This window comes from Pyrus communis, chromosome 14, assembly GCF_963583255.1.
Source record: "Pyrus communis chromosome 14, drPyrComm1.1, whole genome shotgun sequence".
Classification (NCBI taxonomy): Eukaryota; Viridiplantae; Streptophyta; class Magnoliopsida; order Rosales; family Rosaceae; genus Pyrus; species Pyrus communis.
The window spans coordinates 18,766,785-18,785,466 of record NC_084816.1 but is presented as its reverse complement, the minus strand read 5'-3'; the positions used below and the strand labels follow the sequence as shown (position 1 = coordinate 18,785,466).

Here is an 18,682-nt window from a genome sequence, read left to right as displayed (position 1 = left end):
ACAAAATTGAACAAAAATGCAAAGGACTTTGGTCATGTGGAAGTCTTGAATAGTTGCAGGGCTTTCTCATCCACACATTGTGCCCGAAGTCGATATTTTTCTTTCTTCACTTCAATGGCTCCACTTCACTCAACAAATAAAGTCCAATCATATCCACGTTAGCTAATTTTTGGTCGAAGCGAGGACAATAATGCGAGCAACTTTGAATCCAACTGTCAGTACTCTATATTTTACTCCCAACTCCCAAGTACACGGTGACTTTGATCTTACCCGTTAAATCAAACGACCTGCTCAACATATATAAGAACGTCTCATCACGAGTAAAATGATTAGAAATTTTAATATTCAAATTGATCGGACGCTCTTATAGACTTATTATATCACTCTTATAAGTTTATAACTTTTTTTTAGATTAGTTAGTCCAGCACTCGGATATTGTAGAATCATTATAACAGCCAATTTTCATTTAACTTTCTAAATTTCATTTTCTTCTTTCTCTTTTTGATTTTTATTTTTATAAACAAATGCAGTACATATTGTGTTCAGTTTCCATAAAAGGACGAGACTTGCATGACAAGGTCTTGGTTGAGGTTTGTTTTGGATTATTTGGGGGGCCTAACGGTTTCACTCAAGACATCAAGACGGTGACGTTTAGATGGGATTATAGGAGGGAGGAGAGATTTTACTAGTGGAGTACTCTTGAAGCTTTTGAGAGGAAAAGCATAGAAATGGTACTTGTGCTCCAATGCTCTCTTCCTCCTCCTCCTCCTCCTCCTCCAAATGTCTTTCCCTGCAGGTACAAAAATCTCACTCACTTCCACTTCCCAGTCTATCATCTTTATATTATGGGGCCTTTTTTTGCTTTATTTGCTTACATTTTCCCATTTGTTTTGTATTTTTGCTCATAATCTTGCTGTAATTACTCATAAATGGTTTGTTTTTGCATGTGGTGGATTGCCCTGAGGTTAGGGCCTGCGTCCCGGTTCAAACCCTCTCCCTCCTCCTGTTAGAGTAGAAATATCGCTTGTAATAAAATAAAAAAAGATGGTTTGGTTTTCTTGGATTTTTTGTGTTTCTAATTGTTGTGCTCAAAATGCAGTGGAAAGTAATGTAAAATTGAGTAATTGCAAATGCTTATATGCCTCTATGTTCTTGGATTTCATAAGAAACTATACCAATTATATACGGTTTTTTATTTTCAATTTCAACCACATTTTCCAAGCTAGTGTAGTTGTTTTTCTGGTCTTTGCTGACTGCAAAGAGTGACATTTTTGTTCTCCTGATTTACAGGGGAATGCCTGGTAAAATCATGATGAATTTCTGTTTGGAGCAATCGATCAGCGGCAGCAAGCAACTATCCCGTCATGTTTTATCTGGGTTTGCCGCAACATTAGTGTTTATCTCTCAAATAAACCAGGTTAGCAGATTTAGTCTTTTGTATTGTTATAGGATGCTGGAATTGAATACTAGCAGAAGATTTATATTGCTAGTTGCTAAACTGACTCATCAGATTACATAAAAGAACATAGATTTTGGACCAATCATTTCCTTGCTCGACGTTGTCTAAGCTAATGGACAGAAGTTAAACCCTTTAGATCAATATTTGTTCGAGTTCTTTCATATATCGGGATTGTCAGAGCATTTCTGGCTGAGATGTTTGAGCTTGGTGTTCTTGATGTTGTATTTGAGACCTCGTTAAACACTGAGTTTTCAGTTTCACTTCCTTTAGTGCTTCACTCTATATAACCGGTTTAAATAAGATTAGGATTTCGAATAGACTTAGCCGGACTTTTATGTGTTTGAAAGTTTAATAGGGAATTTAGTCCGAAACTAGGTTGCCTTGAGGTTGTAATAACAAAAAAAGATTTAGGTATTCTTATGTTATTGCAGGAGGTGGAGGATACATGATGCCTTTTACTGATTTTGGGCAGGCGGTTGCATCAGATGTTTCCCATCAAAGAAATATATATGAGTCTGCAAATGCTACGGAGGAGACAGTTACTCTTCCGCTTGATAAGGGATCCGATGAAGGAGATGAGAGGCTAATGATGATGAGAGGCATGACAGCAAATAACTTTGACCCTGTTAGATATTCTGGAAGGTGGTTTGAAGTTGCTTCGCTTAAACGTGGATTTGCTGGGCAAGGTCAGGAAGACTGCCACTGCACCCAGGTAAACACAAAGGGTACGTGTAGTTGTAAAAAACTGCGACGTTTAGTTTGACTCTTGGTTCGGGAAATAGTGTAGATTTGAGAGGAAAATATATTCTCCCCTTTCTGTTGTATTTGACAAGAGTGCAGATCTGAACTGTTGAACCTACTCATCAATCGTTGTTGAGCTACCTAGTTGTTTATCAATAGCCCTTCCAAGTAGCAGGTGGTCGAAATCATCCTGAAAGGAAGACCAGCTTTCTTGTGATGATTTGCTTCTCATTGCTTATGGATAACAGGCTCTTTCTGTCACATGTTCACCACCTATTTTCTGACTGCAAAACCATATATCACCTTATTAAATTGCAGGGTGTGTATACATTTGACTTGGCAAAACGGGCCATCCAGGTTGATACCTTCTGTGTTCACGGGAGCCCTGATGGATATATCACTGGAATACGGGGAAATGTTCAATGCCTTTCGGACCAAGATTTGGAGAAAAAAGAAACAGATCTAGAAAAGCAGGAGATGATCAAAGAGAAGTGTTTCCTCCGTTTTCCATCATTGCCATTCATCCCTAAGCTGCCATATGATGTGATTGCAACTGATTATGACAATTACGCTCTAGTTTCGGGAGCGAAGGACACTGGTTTTATACAGGTACTCACTCATAAACTGCCTTTTAATTCATAGGAATGTTAGATAGAAGTATTCGTGTTTACTACTTTGAACATTTTATACTCTTGTTTGACGTTGCGCGAGTTTTTACTCGCATCCCTACAATTTGAGGACGCATAATATTACGTGGGAATCGATCTGTGGCATTAATATTACAGATTTACTCGAGAACGCCTAATCCCGGTCCTGAGTTCATAGAGAAGTACAAATCTTACTTGGCCAACTTCGGATACAACCCAAGCAAAATCACGGACACACCACAAGACTGTGAGCAAATGACGGACACGCGGTTATCTGCAATGATGTCAATGCCCGGGATGCAACAGGCCTTAACAAATGAATTTCCTGATCTCGAACTGAAGAAATCTGTTCAATTTGACCCCTTTACGAGCGTATTCGACACTCTGAAGAAGCTTGTTCAGCTCTATTTTAAATAGTCCTGAGCTGGTTAGTTTTGCTCCTTGTTGGTTATGTTCTTACTGATCTGTCAAAAGAGAGATTTAAGTTGATGTGCACGTTTTGTTACTTTGATGTAAATCTACATGAACTATGACTATGATTATTCGTTTATGCCTTTCATGATTCTTCTTTGTGATCTTAATGCCTCCCATAAACCTGTCATCGTGCATATTGGAAACAGTATGGGGAATTCTAATACTGGTCTAATGTTTTTAGTCACTTAGTACTGCGGTCTAGAGAAATTATAATTTTCTTGTAAGCGAGATGTCTAAGATTCGAATCTTGTAAATGCCGAATTCGAAAATAATTTATTCCCCACCCTTTAGTGTAGGGTATGTTCCATTGATCCGAAAACTGTTATTTTCGTGCACGTTAACGGGTCGTGTAAGAAATTATCAGGTTAGAAATCATGGTAAATTTTTTTATTTAAAATTATATATAAACATTACCTGATAAAAACTGACCGTACGATATACGATGAACGGCTGTGATTGAAGGATCCTCCGCCGAGGATCCCCTCTCTTGATCAAATATGTTGATGCGCAAACCATCCGCATATTTAATTAAATCTCAACATTCTATTTTTTTTTAAATGAAAATGAACGGCCGACATTTGATCAAATACGTTGATGCGCAACGCATCCGCATGTAAGCCATGGGAAGGGGGGACAACCTCGGAATGGGCATTAGGGGTGGGAATTTTGCCCAATCCTAATTGGAATGGGTTAAATTAAGGCCCTCGGGTCAAAATAAAGCCCACACTAAAAACCCACGCAAACTTAAACGTGGCCAGTAGCAGCAGCCTTCCGAAAATTCTTCCCCTCTGCAAAATCCAAACCCAAACCATGAAACTCTCCTTTTCCCTCCCTCCCAAATCCTCCTCCAAATCAAACCCTAAACGCAACCCCTCCTCCGCCACCGCCACCTTCAACGACGGCACCGGAAACCACCCTAACGACGCCGTTTCCAAACACTTCGTTAGCGAATTCGACGCCTCGAAGCCTCTCTCCGCCGATCCCAAAGCCCGCGTGATCGCTCCGATCCCCAACGAATGGCGGCCCCACAAGAAGATGAAGAACATCGAGCTCCCCATCACCGAGTCCGGCGGCCACGAGCTCCAGTTCGAGGTCGAGACGCTCTCCGTCACCGACGACCCCGACGCCAAGATTTCGTACGGTCTCAATCTCCGGGAGAAATCGGAATTGGAGAATCGGGAGGGGTTGGGGAATGGTGAGCGGCCGAGATTGAGAGGCGTTGAGGATACTCTGCTGCAGAAGTTTAAAGACGATTTGGAGCGCTTGTCGGATCATAGGGGGTTGGAGGAGTTTGAAGAGATGCCGGTGGAGGGTTACGGCGAGGCGTTGCTAACCGGGTACGGGTGGTACCCGGGTAGAGGAATTGGGAAGAATGCGAAGGAAGATGTGAAGATTGTGGAGTATACTAGGAGTACTGATAGGCACGGATTAGGGTTTCTTGCGAATTCGAAAGAGAAGGATAGAAAGAATTCAAAAGAAAAAGAGAAAGAGAAGAGGAAAGATGGGGATGTGGGGAAGGAAGTGAGGATCGTTTCGGGTCAAGACTATGTGGGTTTGAGAGGTAGGATTGTGGAGAAATTGGGCAATGGGAAACTGGTTTTGAAGCTGTTGAGTAAGAGCAAACAGCAAGATGAAGAGGTAGTAAAAGTGAATGCGGATGAAGTTGCGGAATTGGGTTCAAAAGAAGAGGACAAGTGCTTGAGGAGATTGAATGAGACACAAAGGAAAGTAGGTAGTGATAGCAGGCGGAGACGAGAAGAGCGAAGGGCTCATTCGACGTGGCTTGCGAGGAACATTCGGGTCAGGGTTATTAGCAAGGACTTGAAAGGTGGGAAATTGTATTCGAGAAAAGGGGAGGTGATGGATGTTGTTGGACCCTACACTTGCGATATATCTATGGATGGAAGTAGGGAGCTTGTGCAGGGGGTTTCTCAGGATTTTCTTGAGACAGCCCTGCCAAGGCGCGGCGGACCGGTTCTTGTGTTATCTGGGAAGCATAAGGGGGTCTATGGTAGTCTTGTGGAGAAGGATTCTGACAGAGAGACCGGTGTTGTCAAGGATTCTGATACCCATGCCTTGCTCAATGTGGGTCTTGAGCAGATTGCCGAGTTTACTGGTGATCCCAACGACCTTGGATATTGATTCATAGGTACTTTGAATCACAATTTTATTCTCTGTATACTGTGTTTGTAAGCTGACATTCCTATCAACTAAATTTGATATCTTCGTTTGCCATGCCATACTGCTTCTACTTGGGAGTCTATTGGCTCCTCATTATTTCCATGTATGAAATTTCCAGTGTTGTGAATTTAATTATTTCATTCAGATGAATATTTCTTGATTAAGTGTTGGCTGTTAAATCTTAATTGTGCGAATTCCACCGCCATGGTCTTCATTGTATGATGAGCCTTTGTGTATCCATGACAATGGTGCTACTGCTAGTCTGGTACTCAGTGGGTTAACAAGTCCAATTCTTGTCTTGTGTGATGGTCCAAAAGCCTTTGCCTTACCGGTTGGTCGTGATTATGCTGCAAAGAGAGTGATTATTAGGAAAATTACACAAAACTACTTCATAAACCCTAAACCCCAACTCTTAAACCCTCTACTGGGACATCTCACAAACTCCCCCGCCCCACAAACTGCCCTTTTCCTCTACAACCAAATGCTCCACTACCCATCCTCCCACAACCACTACACCTTCACTTACGCTCTCAAGGCATGTTGCTTCCTCCATGATGACAACAAGGGCCGGGGAAGCCCACGCCCGCGTCGTAAAAACCGGGCACTTTTCCGATACCTTCATCCAAAACTCGTTGCCACTTCTACGTAACTCTAGCTGACATTGTATCTGCTACCCGGGTTTTCGATTCCATACCAAACCCTGATGTTGTTTCGTGGACTTCGACGATTTCGGGTCTTAACGAGTGTGGATTTGTAGAGGGAGCAATTGTTAAGTTTATGTCCATGGATGTGCAGCCTAATTCTACTACTCTTGTCATTGTTATGTCCGCTTGTTCGAGTTTAGGAGCTTTAAAGTTTGGTAAGTCTGTTCATGGATTTTGTATGAGGAAGTTATCTGTAAGGAATGTTATTTTGGAGAATGCAGTGTTGGATTTTTACATGAGATGTGGGTCTTTGGTGAGTGCACGGTACCTGTTTGTAAATATGCCCAAGAGTGATGTGTATTCTTGGACTAGCATGGTGGGTGGTTATGCACAAAGAGGATTTTGTAACGAGGCAGTGAGGCTTTTTCAGGAGATGGTTCAGGGAGAGGAAGTTGAGCCTAATGAGGCTACCATTGTAGGCAGGCGTAAAGCTGTGTTTGAGGGGCATTGTGGGAAATGCAGTCACCCAGGTCTAGTCGATCAAGGGTTAATGTTTTTCAATGCTATGAAAAATGTTTATCGGATTGCCCCTCAAACACAGCTTTACGCCTGCCTAGTTGATATGTATGGTCAAGCGGGGTTCTTGGAGGAAGCAGAGAGTTTCATGAAGGAAATGGCAACAGAAGCAGACGGCACTGTTTGGGGAGCGTTGCTTAACGCATGCAAAATTCATGGGAATGAGAAGATGTTTGAGAGGATCAGAAATGGTCTCCTCAAGAGTAGAGGAGTAAGCATCGGAACTTATGCTCTTGTATCGAATACATACGCTACTCACGAACGGTGGGATGAGGCTAAAAAGGTTCGTGATAAAATGAGACAGATGGGGTTGAAGAAATTAGCAGCATATAGTCAGATAGATGTTGATCCAAATATCTTATAATCTCAGTACATGGTTGATGTACCTTGTACAGTAGAAATTATTCAAACAGTGACGTTCTTTTAGATTGACCACAAATCTACTCTCTCTCAAACACCTCAAAACTTTATACTCTGATTATTAGACAATACGATATTTTCATTTTTCATTTTGTTATAATAAGAATAATAATGCTTGATAAATATGTTTGTCTATTTACTGCAGAACGATTAAGGCTAGTCGTGATTTTTTTCCGCTTGTTGCCTTTTTTTTCACACAATGATATTTGGACATTTATGATAGTCACAAACACGACATACAAGTTTAGTTCACGGTTTTTGCAGCTCTATTGTAATAAACTAGTCAATCAAATAATTTGCAAAGAAGTAATATTTGTGCGAAATAATAAAAAGTTAGGTGCTTGTTGAGGTTTAAACAATTTATGGCAATTTGTAAGTTGCTTTTATCATACCCAATAAACACCAAATTTAGAAACTCTCATATTTAATACCTCATATTAGTAAATACGTTGCTAAAGTTGAGAAAGCTGAAAACTTCGCCATTAACGTTTTTACTAAAATGAGTTTACTAAGAGGGTGTGATATAATATTTGTGCTAAAATGAGTTTACCAAGAAATGGGTGCTCATTTACTTATTCTATTGTACTCCAAAAATTCTTCACTTCTTAACAAATTTAATCTCTTACGTCACATTTTCATTTTGATATAGTAGGAATAATAATGCTCGAGAAATACGTTTGTCCATGTACTGCAGAACAATTAAAGCTAGTCGCATTCTTTTTCCTGCTTGTCATATATTTTTCACGCAATGATAGTCACTAACACGACATGCAAGTTCAGTTCACGTTTTTCGCAATTCTATTGTAATAAACTAGTCAGTGAATTAATTTGCAAACAAGTAACATTTGTGCGAAATAATACATAGATATGTGATTGTTGAGATTAATTAAACAATTTATGGGAACTTGTAAGTTGTGTTTATGGTACCAAAATAATACCAAATTAGAAACTCTCGTATTTAATACCTCACATCAATAAATACGTTGCTGAAGTAGTTTTAAAGGAAAATGCGTTTTTCATTTTACGAATGACTCGTACCTTTGCCTCATCCCTTATAAGTGTAGAACTCCTTGCGTCGAAGTTCAACTGCATCTAAGGGATCAGATTTCTAAGAAAATCAAAAGTTACTCATTCTTTCCACCATTATGCACGGACTAAAAATGTTTCCAATTGTGGTCATTTTTCTTTTGGCGAATTGCACACTTCCAACATTGGCGCATTTGGATGACTCGTCGGCCGTGGTTGAGTGCAAAAAACATTTCAGCATAAAGTATGCATTTGACGTGTACAACTATATTTTCAAAGGGAAGAAAATTGGTGACTTTAGTTGCCGGGCCCTTGTGGCGTTGGGAAGACCGTGCCATAATGTTTTCGTGAACAACACCTTTACTTATGAACACACTGGGAATAGAACTACCATTCAAGCTAGGGCTGACCGAGTATTTAATCATTGTATAATTGCAACTTCCGTCCCACCTCCTTCTTCACTATCTTAAATAGAGAATTGAACTTCTCTAGGGCGAACAAATTTGTGGGATGTTTCATGAGTTAGAATAAAATTTCGATGTATTTGCTTTGATGTGTTGTTACGACTTCACTTTGTTGCTTTGAGTTGTAAAGCATTTTCTAAATGATTGAGGAATGAACAATAGTAATAAAACAACTACCATGCCAATTTAAAAAACTTTGTGATGCATCGTAAGTAATAGAGTGTCACGCCTGGACTCGGGGTCGGTAATAAAAACTCAAACTTGAATATGAAATTTGAGTTAAAAGCTCAATAAATAAAAGGAAATTGGCACGGGTTGGAAAATAAATTCTTTTTATAAAAATAATTCATGATTCTTAAATAAATCAAGAATTCTTTCCAACCTACAGTAAATAGATAAATAAACTTTCTCTACTCCGATCTAATCTAATCTCATCCTGCCTACCATCTTAAATGTCTAGTTTGTAAACCTGCATAATAATAGAGGGATGAGCTTCAACAGCTCAGTAGGGGCATAACCTTATCACAGTAAATTGACAATATTAAATTAAGTGTCATGAAATCATATAGCCAAATATCAAATCATTATAGATAATAATGCATGTATGCAATCCAAACTCTTCAGCTACACCCGTTGATTTATATAATAAAACACGCGGACCTGCACGTTCCATACCATGCATTTTACCATTGCAGTGGTGGTTCAGATGTTCTATTATAGAAACTAACCCCCACACGATATCCCAAGTTCATAAACCACTTTTGCTAGTCATTTTATCTAATTCATTGATCTCCAGCCTAAATCACCCACACTGACAATTCCAGTTGATATCCTATTCTAATGTGCACACCGGGCTTGCCTGGAACTGGTTTCACAATAAATAGATTCAACTACACAAAAGATCATTTCCAACTACCTTCATTTCCCGAATTCAAATCTCAACACTGAAGTTCCAACCACATCACCCACAACATGAGTGATGCACAAATAATGTCATTTCATCTTTTGCATATATCACAATATCTTCTCAATGAATTGCGTTCCAGCAATAAGTCCATAACTAATAACAAGTAAGTAAACACTTAACTGAAGTAATTAGCCAATTAATATCCAACCACATTAATCAACCAAAAAAGATGAAGAATATTATAATACTTCACAAAATTTAATAAGATCAATTTCCATAAAGGTTTGCCTTATTTCCCCTACTTGGATTCCAAAGCTAAAATGAAGATCCACGTCACTATTGGAATAGCTAAGCTTCACGTACTTATCCATGTCACTATCAAAATAGCTAAGTTCCACATATTTAAGGATGCTTCTTAATTGCTCTATACACCATATCTTTCATATATACATGCACTATATATATATATATATATATATATATAGACACACACACACACACACCAATCTCTACGTAATGCATGCATTGCATGCTATCTCCATCTCTCTCTCCAACGAGAGCTCACATGCTGCATACTGCCTCCTTTCCAAAAACAATGGAACGAGGCTCATATTTATAGTTAAAAAGGACGGTAACTAAATGCCTCTGATTGGATGATTAGCGCTGCTAGTTCCACCTGGTAGCCTTATCTCTAAGTTTTAGATATTTGTCTCCCACAAATCAAATCCTCAAGCCATTGTCTAACCACTGAATCAACCACAGCTCCTATATGCATGTAATATTTATGCCACCTTACCCCTATACTCTGCCACCTCAACCTATCACCCCACTCAAGTACCACGTGTCATCGTAGCTGGCATATTAAACATAGGGACCAAATGAACTTGGCAAACATAAATAAATAATATCCACTTAATATCCACAATAAATCCTTGTAACAGTCATACGTGTTTTCTTCATTGTTTTCGGGTCAAAGTTAAGAAAGGTGAAAACTTCACCATGGCATATCTCCCAAAATTCTTACAAAACGACGTTCAAATAAGCTTATGAAAGACTCTTGATCGACTCCTGTTGGCCTTTTGGTTCAAGTTGGTATGCACATGCTACACTTTGTAAAAGTGTGTTCATTTTGCACACCTCCATATCTTTTTTTTTTTTTTTTTTTTTTTAAAATCTTTTTGTCATAGGTTTGAATAACAAAAACTAAAATATTTGTTGAATGATTTGAAACTTATCATTGACGCAACCGTAGCTTGTTAACGTTATATTTGGGTGTGTCAGGCATGAGTATTGTACCATACGCAGTAGGGTGTGTTATAAAATTTGTGCTAAGATGAGTTTATCAAGAAATGGGTGCTCTTTTACTTAATCTATTGTACTTCAACAATTCTTCACTTCTTCATAAATTTAATCTCTTATGTCACATTTTCATTTTGATATAGTATGAATAATAATGCTTGAGAAATTCGTTTGTCCATTTACTGCAGAACAATTGAGGCTAGTCATGTTCTGTTTCCTGCTTGTTGACTCTTTTTCATGCAATGACAATCACTAACATGATATGCAAGTTTAGTTCATGGTTTTCGCAACTCTATTGTAATAAACTATTCAGTGTATTAATGTGCAAAAAAGTTATATTTATGCGAAATAATAAATAGCTATGTGATTCTTGAGATTAATTAAACAATTTATGGGAACTTGTAAGTTGCATTTATGGTACCAAAATAAAAACCAAATTAGAAACTCTCGTATTTGATAACTCACATTGGTAAATACGTTGCTAAAGTAGTATTAAAGGAAAATGCGTTTTTCATTATACGAATGACTAGCACGTTTGCCTCATCCCTTATAAGTATACAACTCCGTACGTCAAAGTTCAACTGCATCTAAGGGATCATTTTCTAAGAAAATCATAAGTTACTAATTCTTTCCACCAATATGGGTGGACTAAACATGTTTCCAATTGTGGTCATTTTACTTTTGGCGAGTTGCGCACTTCCAACGTTGGCACATTTAGATGACTCACCAGCCGTGGTTGAGTGCAAAAAACATTTCAGCATAAAGTATGCATTTGACGTGTACAACTATATTTTCAAAGGGAAGAAAATTGATGACTTTAGTTGCCGGGCCCTTGTGATGTTGGGAAGACCATGCCATAATGTTTTTGTGAACAACACCTTTACTTATGAACACACTGGGAACAAAACTGTCATTCAAGCCAGGGCTGACCGAGTATTTAATCATTGTATAATTGCAAATTCTGTGCCACCTCCTTCTTCACTATCTTAAATAGAGAATTGAACTTCTCTAGGGCTAACAAATTTGTGGGATGTTTCATGAGTTAGAATAAAATTTCGATGTATTTGCTTTAATGCCTTGTTAAGACTTCACTTTGTTGCTTTGAGTTGTAAAGCATTTTCAAAATGATTCGGGAATAAACAATACTGATAAAACAACTACTCTGCCAATTTAAAAAACTTCGTGAAACATCGTAAGTAATAGAGATCAATTTTACATTTGTTCGGCCTTTACTCGTGCATTACGTTTGGTTATTGCAGCTACACAGCATATTGATGTGTTATGCTTATTTTTCTAGAAACTTATGGTGCTTGTCCCATTGGAACTATTGATATAGTGGGAATAATAATGCCGAGAAATATATCTGTCCATTTACTGCAGAACAATTAAGGCTTGTTGCGTTCTTTTTCCTGCTTGTCGTCTCTTTTTCACGTAATGGTGGTCACTAACACGACATGCAAGTTCAGTTCACGGTTTTCGCAACTCTATTGTAATAAACTAGTCAGTGTATTAATTTAAAAACAAGTAATTTTTGTGTGAAATAATAAATAGCTATGTGATTGTTGAGACTAATTAAACAATTTATGGGAACTTTTAAGTTGCGTTTATCGTACCAAAATAAATACCAAATTAGAAACCCTCGTAGTTGATACCTCACATCAGTAAATACGTTGCTAAAGTAGTTATAAAGGAAAATACGTTTTTTATTTTACGAATGACTCGCACCTTTGCCTCATCCCTTATAACTGTAGAACTCCGTGCGTAAAGTTCAACTGCATCTAAGGGATCATTTTCTTAGAAAATCAAAAGTTCCTAATTCTTTCGACCAATATGGGCAGACAAAACAGGTTTCCAATTGTGGTCATTTTGCTTTTGGTGAGTTGCACACTTCCAACGCTGGCGCATTTGGATGACTCGCCAGCCGTGGTTGAGTGCAGAAAACATTTCAGCATAAAGTATGCATTCGACGTGTACAACTATATTTTCAAGGGGAAGAAAATTGATGACTTTAGTTGCCGGGCCCTTGTGGCGTTGGGAAGACCGTGCCATAATGTTTTCGTGAACAACACCTTTACTTATGAACACTTTGGGAATAGAACTGTCATTCAAGCCAGGGCTGACCGAGTATTTAATCATTGTATAATTACAAATTCCATGCCACCTCCTTCTTCACTATCTCAAATAAAGAATTGAACTTCTCTAGGTCTAACAAATTTGTGGGATGTTTCATGAGTTAGAATAAAATTTTGATGTATTTGCTTTAATGCCTTGTTACGACTTCACTTTGTTACTTTGAGTTGTAAAGCATTTTCTAAATGATTCGGGAATAAACAATACTAATAAAACAACTACCCCACCAATTTAAAAAACTTCGTGAAACATCGTAAATAATAGAGATCATTTTTACATTTGTTTGGCCTTTACCCGTGCATTACGATTGGTTGTTGCAGCTACACAGCATATTGATGTGTAATGTTTATTTTTCTAGAAACTTATTTTGCTCGTCCCATTTCAAGCTTGTACGGAACTATTGTCCGCTATATGGCTAATCGTATGATCGCGATCTCCTTGGTAACAATCATACGTGTCTTCTTTATTTTTTTCGAGTCTAAGTTGAGAAAGATGAAAACTTCGCCATTGCGTATTGCCCAAAATTCTTTAAAAACGACGTTGAAGTAGGCTTATGAAAGACTCTTGATCGACTCATATTGACCTTTTTTATTCAAGTTGTTATGCATATGCTACACTTTGTAAAAGTGTGTTCATTTTGTGTGGATGCAAATTTCCGCGACCTTATCTTTTGACGAAAATGGTCCTGCAAAATAATAACACCTAAGATGAAGGCCAAAAGCCTCACACACCCTGATGTAGGGAGGAAAACAAAGAGAGGATTGTTGAAATTTCAAGCACAACTAGACCTAAGGAACATATAGAGAACTAATCTTTGTTTACATAAAATCATTCAAAATACATAATTCCCCCTTCCTTAACAATTCTAGCCTTTTAATAGGCCTAGCAACAACCTAATTAAACACTAGCACAACTTCCTAGTCCACTACAACATAAGAAATAATAATCACCAAGTTCTAACCAAACCACATAACTAAAAAACACAATATTCTAAATATTTGATTACTAGGGATATTAACTAGATTTGAAAACTTAAAGGACCATCCCGAATATCAAGATTCCTACTTAATCAACCTCCTTAATACACTGCATCACACCCACGATGAATTAGGGGGGGGGGGGGGTGGGGGCTTTGGCATAAGAATCTCCGATGCCAAAGTTCAAATTCATAAAAGAATGTGTTGAGGGGTTTGTGGGTTGCAAATGGCTTAGCTTTTTAGTGGGATAATAGGGCTATTTATAGTGGAGTGGCTAACCCTATTTGGAGAATAGTGGCCAGCCATATATGGTGTAATTGGGTGAATAATTGCAATTAACATGACAATTAATCCTAAATCAAATAGGAAATTTTGGAGCTACCTTTTGAATAAGGATTTGATGAGGAATGATAAGAGAGATTTGAATAAATACCATTTTGATCACCTTTGACTCTTTCTTGATTGAGCCGTTATTGTCCGTTGTATGCGTGTGGGAATCCCAGTGTGCCTAAAGGGTAGTTTTGTTCTTTTAACCCAAAAGTTCACGTGTCACCTCCATAATTTTCTTGATTATATTTGGCTCCACAAATGCCCCCACACTTGTTGGGTTACTCGTAGGAAAGGGAAACAGGTGTAAAAATTTTCCCTTGCTTTTGGAAACAAAAGATTGTTTCCTATTTTGATGTAGATTCGTACTTTATTTGAAAATTAGATCCTTCTAGGAAATGGAAATAAATCACTTCCAAAGTTTATTTAAGTCTACCTTAAGTAGATGATTAAATTAACTTCAGAGAGCAATTTATTCAACCTTACAAGAGAGGGAAAGCTAGAGGATATTTGTTCCTCCGCCCCTAGCAATCTTCTTCACTTGCTTGTGCAAATGACCATCTTTCATTGCTTTCTTCATCATAACGCCGTACCAAGGTAAGACAAAAATTAATTTTCCTTGTCTTCTTAATTTTTGGAGCATCGGGGCTTGAAATTTGGCTCAACTGAGGTCAAGGAGGTGGCTAGAAAGCCACGGCATGGCTATTTCCATGGGGTTGCTTCTGTTAGCTTAGTGTGGCAGCGGTTGGTTGGGCCAGGTGCGGTTCGGCTCGGGCTGAGGTGTTGATGGCATAGGCTGTGACTTGGCGCATGGGTGATGGCCTCAATAAGCTAGGCTTGATCCAAGATGCTGGGGGAGAAAAGGGCATGAGAGGCCTTGGGCCTAAGGGCCACTAGGTTGGCCTGTGCAAGAGAGAGATTAAGAAAGGCGCGGGGGCGTGTGTCCCTCTTCCATTTGAACTGGGCCCAGAGGCTTGTTGGGCTAAGAAGAAAGGAACCAGGCTGTGAGGCCTAGCATGGCGTCTGGTTTTTTGCGATCTTAGGTTGTCACGCCCGATCCTAACATACGTCTAGGATTGACACGTAATGTCATCAATTACATATATATCTAACATACCCCGACTCCGAGATATGAGTAAAGCACAACTCACGATCCAACTGCGTAGTAATTTTTCGTACACTTTATGGCTGCATCTAATCTCCTCATTAGACTACCTGCGTACCCTCAATAGGGATTAAGCCATTCGTAGTCACCATTCATTACACTTCAACGTTTATCATAGTACGTTCAAAACAAAAAGCAAAGCATTCCTCAATCAATTATTAGAACTTAACAAGCATGAAATTACTAGGTTTAGGGCTACATAACAAACCCACATGATATTCAAGGTTTCCATCCATCCATCATATAAATCACTATGTTTTCAACATGATATCTCCAACCACAACATGTATCATATCAAATAACCAACGAAGCACATTATTATTCTCAAGCCACATTGATCAACTAATATAATCATAATAATAACAATCACATCCAACATTATTCCACAATCCCGTCAATTAATCTATTCATGAATCAAAGATGCATGATCTTAGCATTTAACTATGTTAATCAACCAATGTGATAACATATCATTTCACGAATTTAATTAAAGAACTCTATATAATTTCCTACTTGGATTATGAGTAACAACATGGTAAATCTAATTTATTTTCACAAGGTCTATTGTGGATAATTCTCATTCACTCGAAACTAGGGTTCTAGACTATGCAAGAGTAAGGATTCCAGACCACTCAACTGAATCCGACCACATCGGGTTTTGAACCACTTAATGGAACCAAAATATCAAGCGGTTTCTCGTAATCTACCCAGATCTGTCGCATGTAAAATCAGTGCCTACATCATGGGAATGGTGCACTGACAAACCAGAACTTGGATAAGTTGAGAAGCTCAGGTGAGTGACAATAATACAAGTATGTGATAATCAATAAAAAGAAAGACCATCGATCACAATTTATAAACCTCAAATATAAGTTCGTAATTATGAAAACATAGTCAAGTCTCTAAAAACTCTGAAAGAGTCATCTAGACATCCAATGGCTTTTCCAACTCAAGCCCCAAAGATTCTCAAAAACGATCGTTCATAAATACACTAAAATCTAGGGCTAGAGGGACACAGTTTGACAGAAGCCTACATAAGTAACCAAACAGGAAGTGACCCCTCATAGTGGATTAACTAAGCAAAGCCACCCCTGAGTAACCATGTAGGTAGCGACCCCCCATTGCGGATTAACCAAGCATAGTCACTTCTACAAATTTGCTAGGCAGTGATCACTCATCACGGATTAACCAAGCATGATCACCCCTAAGTATGTATGGCCATAAGGATCGCCCATCGCGGATTAACCAAGCACGATCCATAAATAATATGGTCTTCCATTATGAATTAACCAAGCAGGGTCAAGATAATCAAGTAAGTAGTAACCCCCCATCGCAGATTAACCAAGTAGAGTCACACCTACAAAACTGTTAGGCAGTGATCGCCCATCGCGGTTAACCAAGCGTGATCCATAAATAATATGATCCCCTATTGCGGATTAACCAAGCAGGACCATCCATGTACCACTGCTACATGGTGCATACTCGGTGTTACCTAACCCCGTGACACTAGGGTAACGGTCCCCTACTAGCCCTCAGTTTAACAAACATTTCAGTAGGCACTTCAAATCACCTTTTCACAAATATTTCTTGTCCATGAATCAAATCACATTTAATAAAAATAGATCGATGGACAACTATAAAATCACATTTTTACAAAAAACACTTTTATAAAACCAAGTCATATCCACAAAGGATACTAATATAAGAAAAATAGGGTAACAACCATATCACATATATTAAAGTCACTCACTGAGACAAGTCCGCAAACCTCACTGAGTCTCTAGTAATACTAATTTTAGTAATTCAAAAGGTTTAAGAACTATTAACCAAAAGTCAACTCTCAGTCAACAGTGGGGTCCACACCCTAGTAATTTAATTCGGAAGAACCTCACATCATATTTCGGACCCGTAACTTCTTAGGGTCCACATTATGCTTCTAGAATAACATACTAAAAGTTCATCGTGATCTGACAGTCGGATCTTCGCTAATCTCAAATTCAAGTGGCGGTCAACAATTAGTTTTACAAACTTAAAAAATCCATTTCGGGAAGTTTGGTGCCGATATAACGGTCGGATCGTCAATTCATATAACAACCCCATGGCGGCCAACTAGGTGATCAACTACGAAACTATATTATAACATCAGAATTTCACTAAACAGATGTCAAATATGGAATCGAGGTATCAAAATTAGCCTAGGATGGTTCAGGGAGTCTCGGCCCACGCACCGTTGCACACGGTTGCCCGCCACCCTGGCTTGTCGGAAAATTTAACTATTTCCAAAAATTCTTAAATTTTACAAGAATGAAGATCCTTAATGAGTAGAGCAAACTTTATACCTGTGGCCAAGTCCAATTTGGCGAGGAAATGCTCCAATTTCACTCAAGCCCGTTGGAAACCTTAGAATGGGTGAGCTTCGATTCTCCTTCCTCGGTTCTCTGACGCCCCTACAACTGGTTGGGTCTTGTTTTTGGGTCCAAGAGGAGTTGATTAAGGGTGGTGGTGGGTGGTGAAACTCGCCGGATCGGAGGAATCACCGTCGAGCACCTCATGTGCTCCGATGGAGTTCTACACGGAAATGGACCTTAAACCCTTCGAATTTAAGTGGAGATGGTAGATGGGAAGTTGTGGAGGAGGTTTTAGGTGATGGATGGTGATGATTCGACGGAAAAAATGGCGAAATCCATGTCATCCCATCTGGGGTGTGTGTTAATTGTGTCAAGGAGGGGAGCAGCTGTGAGCTATGTAGTGGGGCTCCAAGAGTTATCAAGTTTCACCCCTACGACTTCGCACTGAGATTTATTTTTCCTATGCCGCGTTTCTTCGAAGAAGTGATTTACTCCATGAAGTGTGCCCCTACTCAGTGTTCTCCAAATTTAGTTTATGTGATGGTGGGATTCCTCAATCTGAGCCAATTCTTTGACTTGGATCTAACTGTCAACGAATTTTGGTATTTCTTTGACATAGGCCACAATGATGGAGTTGGGCAACTAGGATCCCTCCATAGGCTCTTTGATCATTGGAGCAAGGGAGATCATGATTGGGCCAATGAGACTTTGGAGATAAGTGGAGAGTGTCAGCCTTATTCTTCCTCTCAGCTACATGTTCCGACAATTTTCATCACTAGTAAGTAGACTGCTTGGTCTTTAGGCCGCTTTGTGCTTTTGCTGAGCTGCTCTCTAATGTATTGATTGTCTTCCTCTGTTTATATAAATTCAAAATTTGGCTCAATTCACAAGATTTCT

At 38.8% G+C, this 18,682-nt stretch overlaps 2 protein-coding genes and 1 pseudogene across 2 annotated transcripts; all 3 read left to right on the top strand.

Moving 5' to 3' along the window:
- The first annotated feature begins 332 nt into the window (after positions 1–332).
- On the top strand, positions 333–3,434 carry LOC137715738 (chloroplastic lipocalin-like). The gene is made up of 5 exons (XM_068455080.1): positions 333–796; positions 1,291–1,417; positions 1,932–2,171; positions 2,519–2,809; positions 2,986–3,434. Exons 1-5 carry the CDS (start codon positions 729–731, stop codon positions 3,262–3,264), a joined length of 1,005 nt encoding a protein of 334 aa, XP_068311181.1. The 5' UTR covers positions 333–728; the 3' UTR covers positions 3,265–3,434.
- A 514-nt stretch (positions 3,435–3,948) lies between these two features.
- On the top strand, positions 3,949–5,666 carry LOC137715832 (protein MOS2-like). The gene has a single exon (XM_068455179.1). It carries the CDS (start codon positions 4,132–4,134, stop codon positions 5,461–5,463), a length of 1,332 nt encoding a protein of 443 aa, XP_068311280.1. The 5' UTR covers positions 3,949–4,131; the 3' UTR covers positions 5,464–5,666.
- On the top strand, positions 5,556–7,086 carry LOC137714513 (pentatricopeptide repeat-containing protein At4g21065-like; annotated as a pseudogene).
- Positions 7,087–18,682: the final 11,596 nt, after the last annotated feature.

Excerpts from the sequence above, each read along its gene's own strand:
- LOC137715832 (XM_068455179.1), top strand. The coding sequence starts at position 4,132 with ATGAAACTCTCCTTTTCCCTCCCTCCCAAATCCTCCTCCAAATCAAAC.
- LOC137715738 (XM_068455080.1), top strand. The coding sequence starts at position 729 with ATGGTACTTGTGCTCCAATGCTCTCTTCCTCCTCCTCCTCCTCCTCCT. Across the intron at positions 1,418-1,931 it reads TTATCTCTCAAATAAACCAG|GCGGTTGCATCAGATGTTTC; the intron begins GTTAGCAGATTT and ends GATTTTGGGCAG. Across the intron at positions 2,172-2,518 it reads AAGACTGCCACTGCACCCAG|GGTGTGTATACATTTGACTT; the intron begins GTAAACACAAAG and ends ATTAAATTGCAG.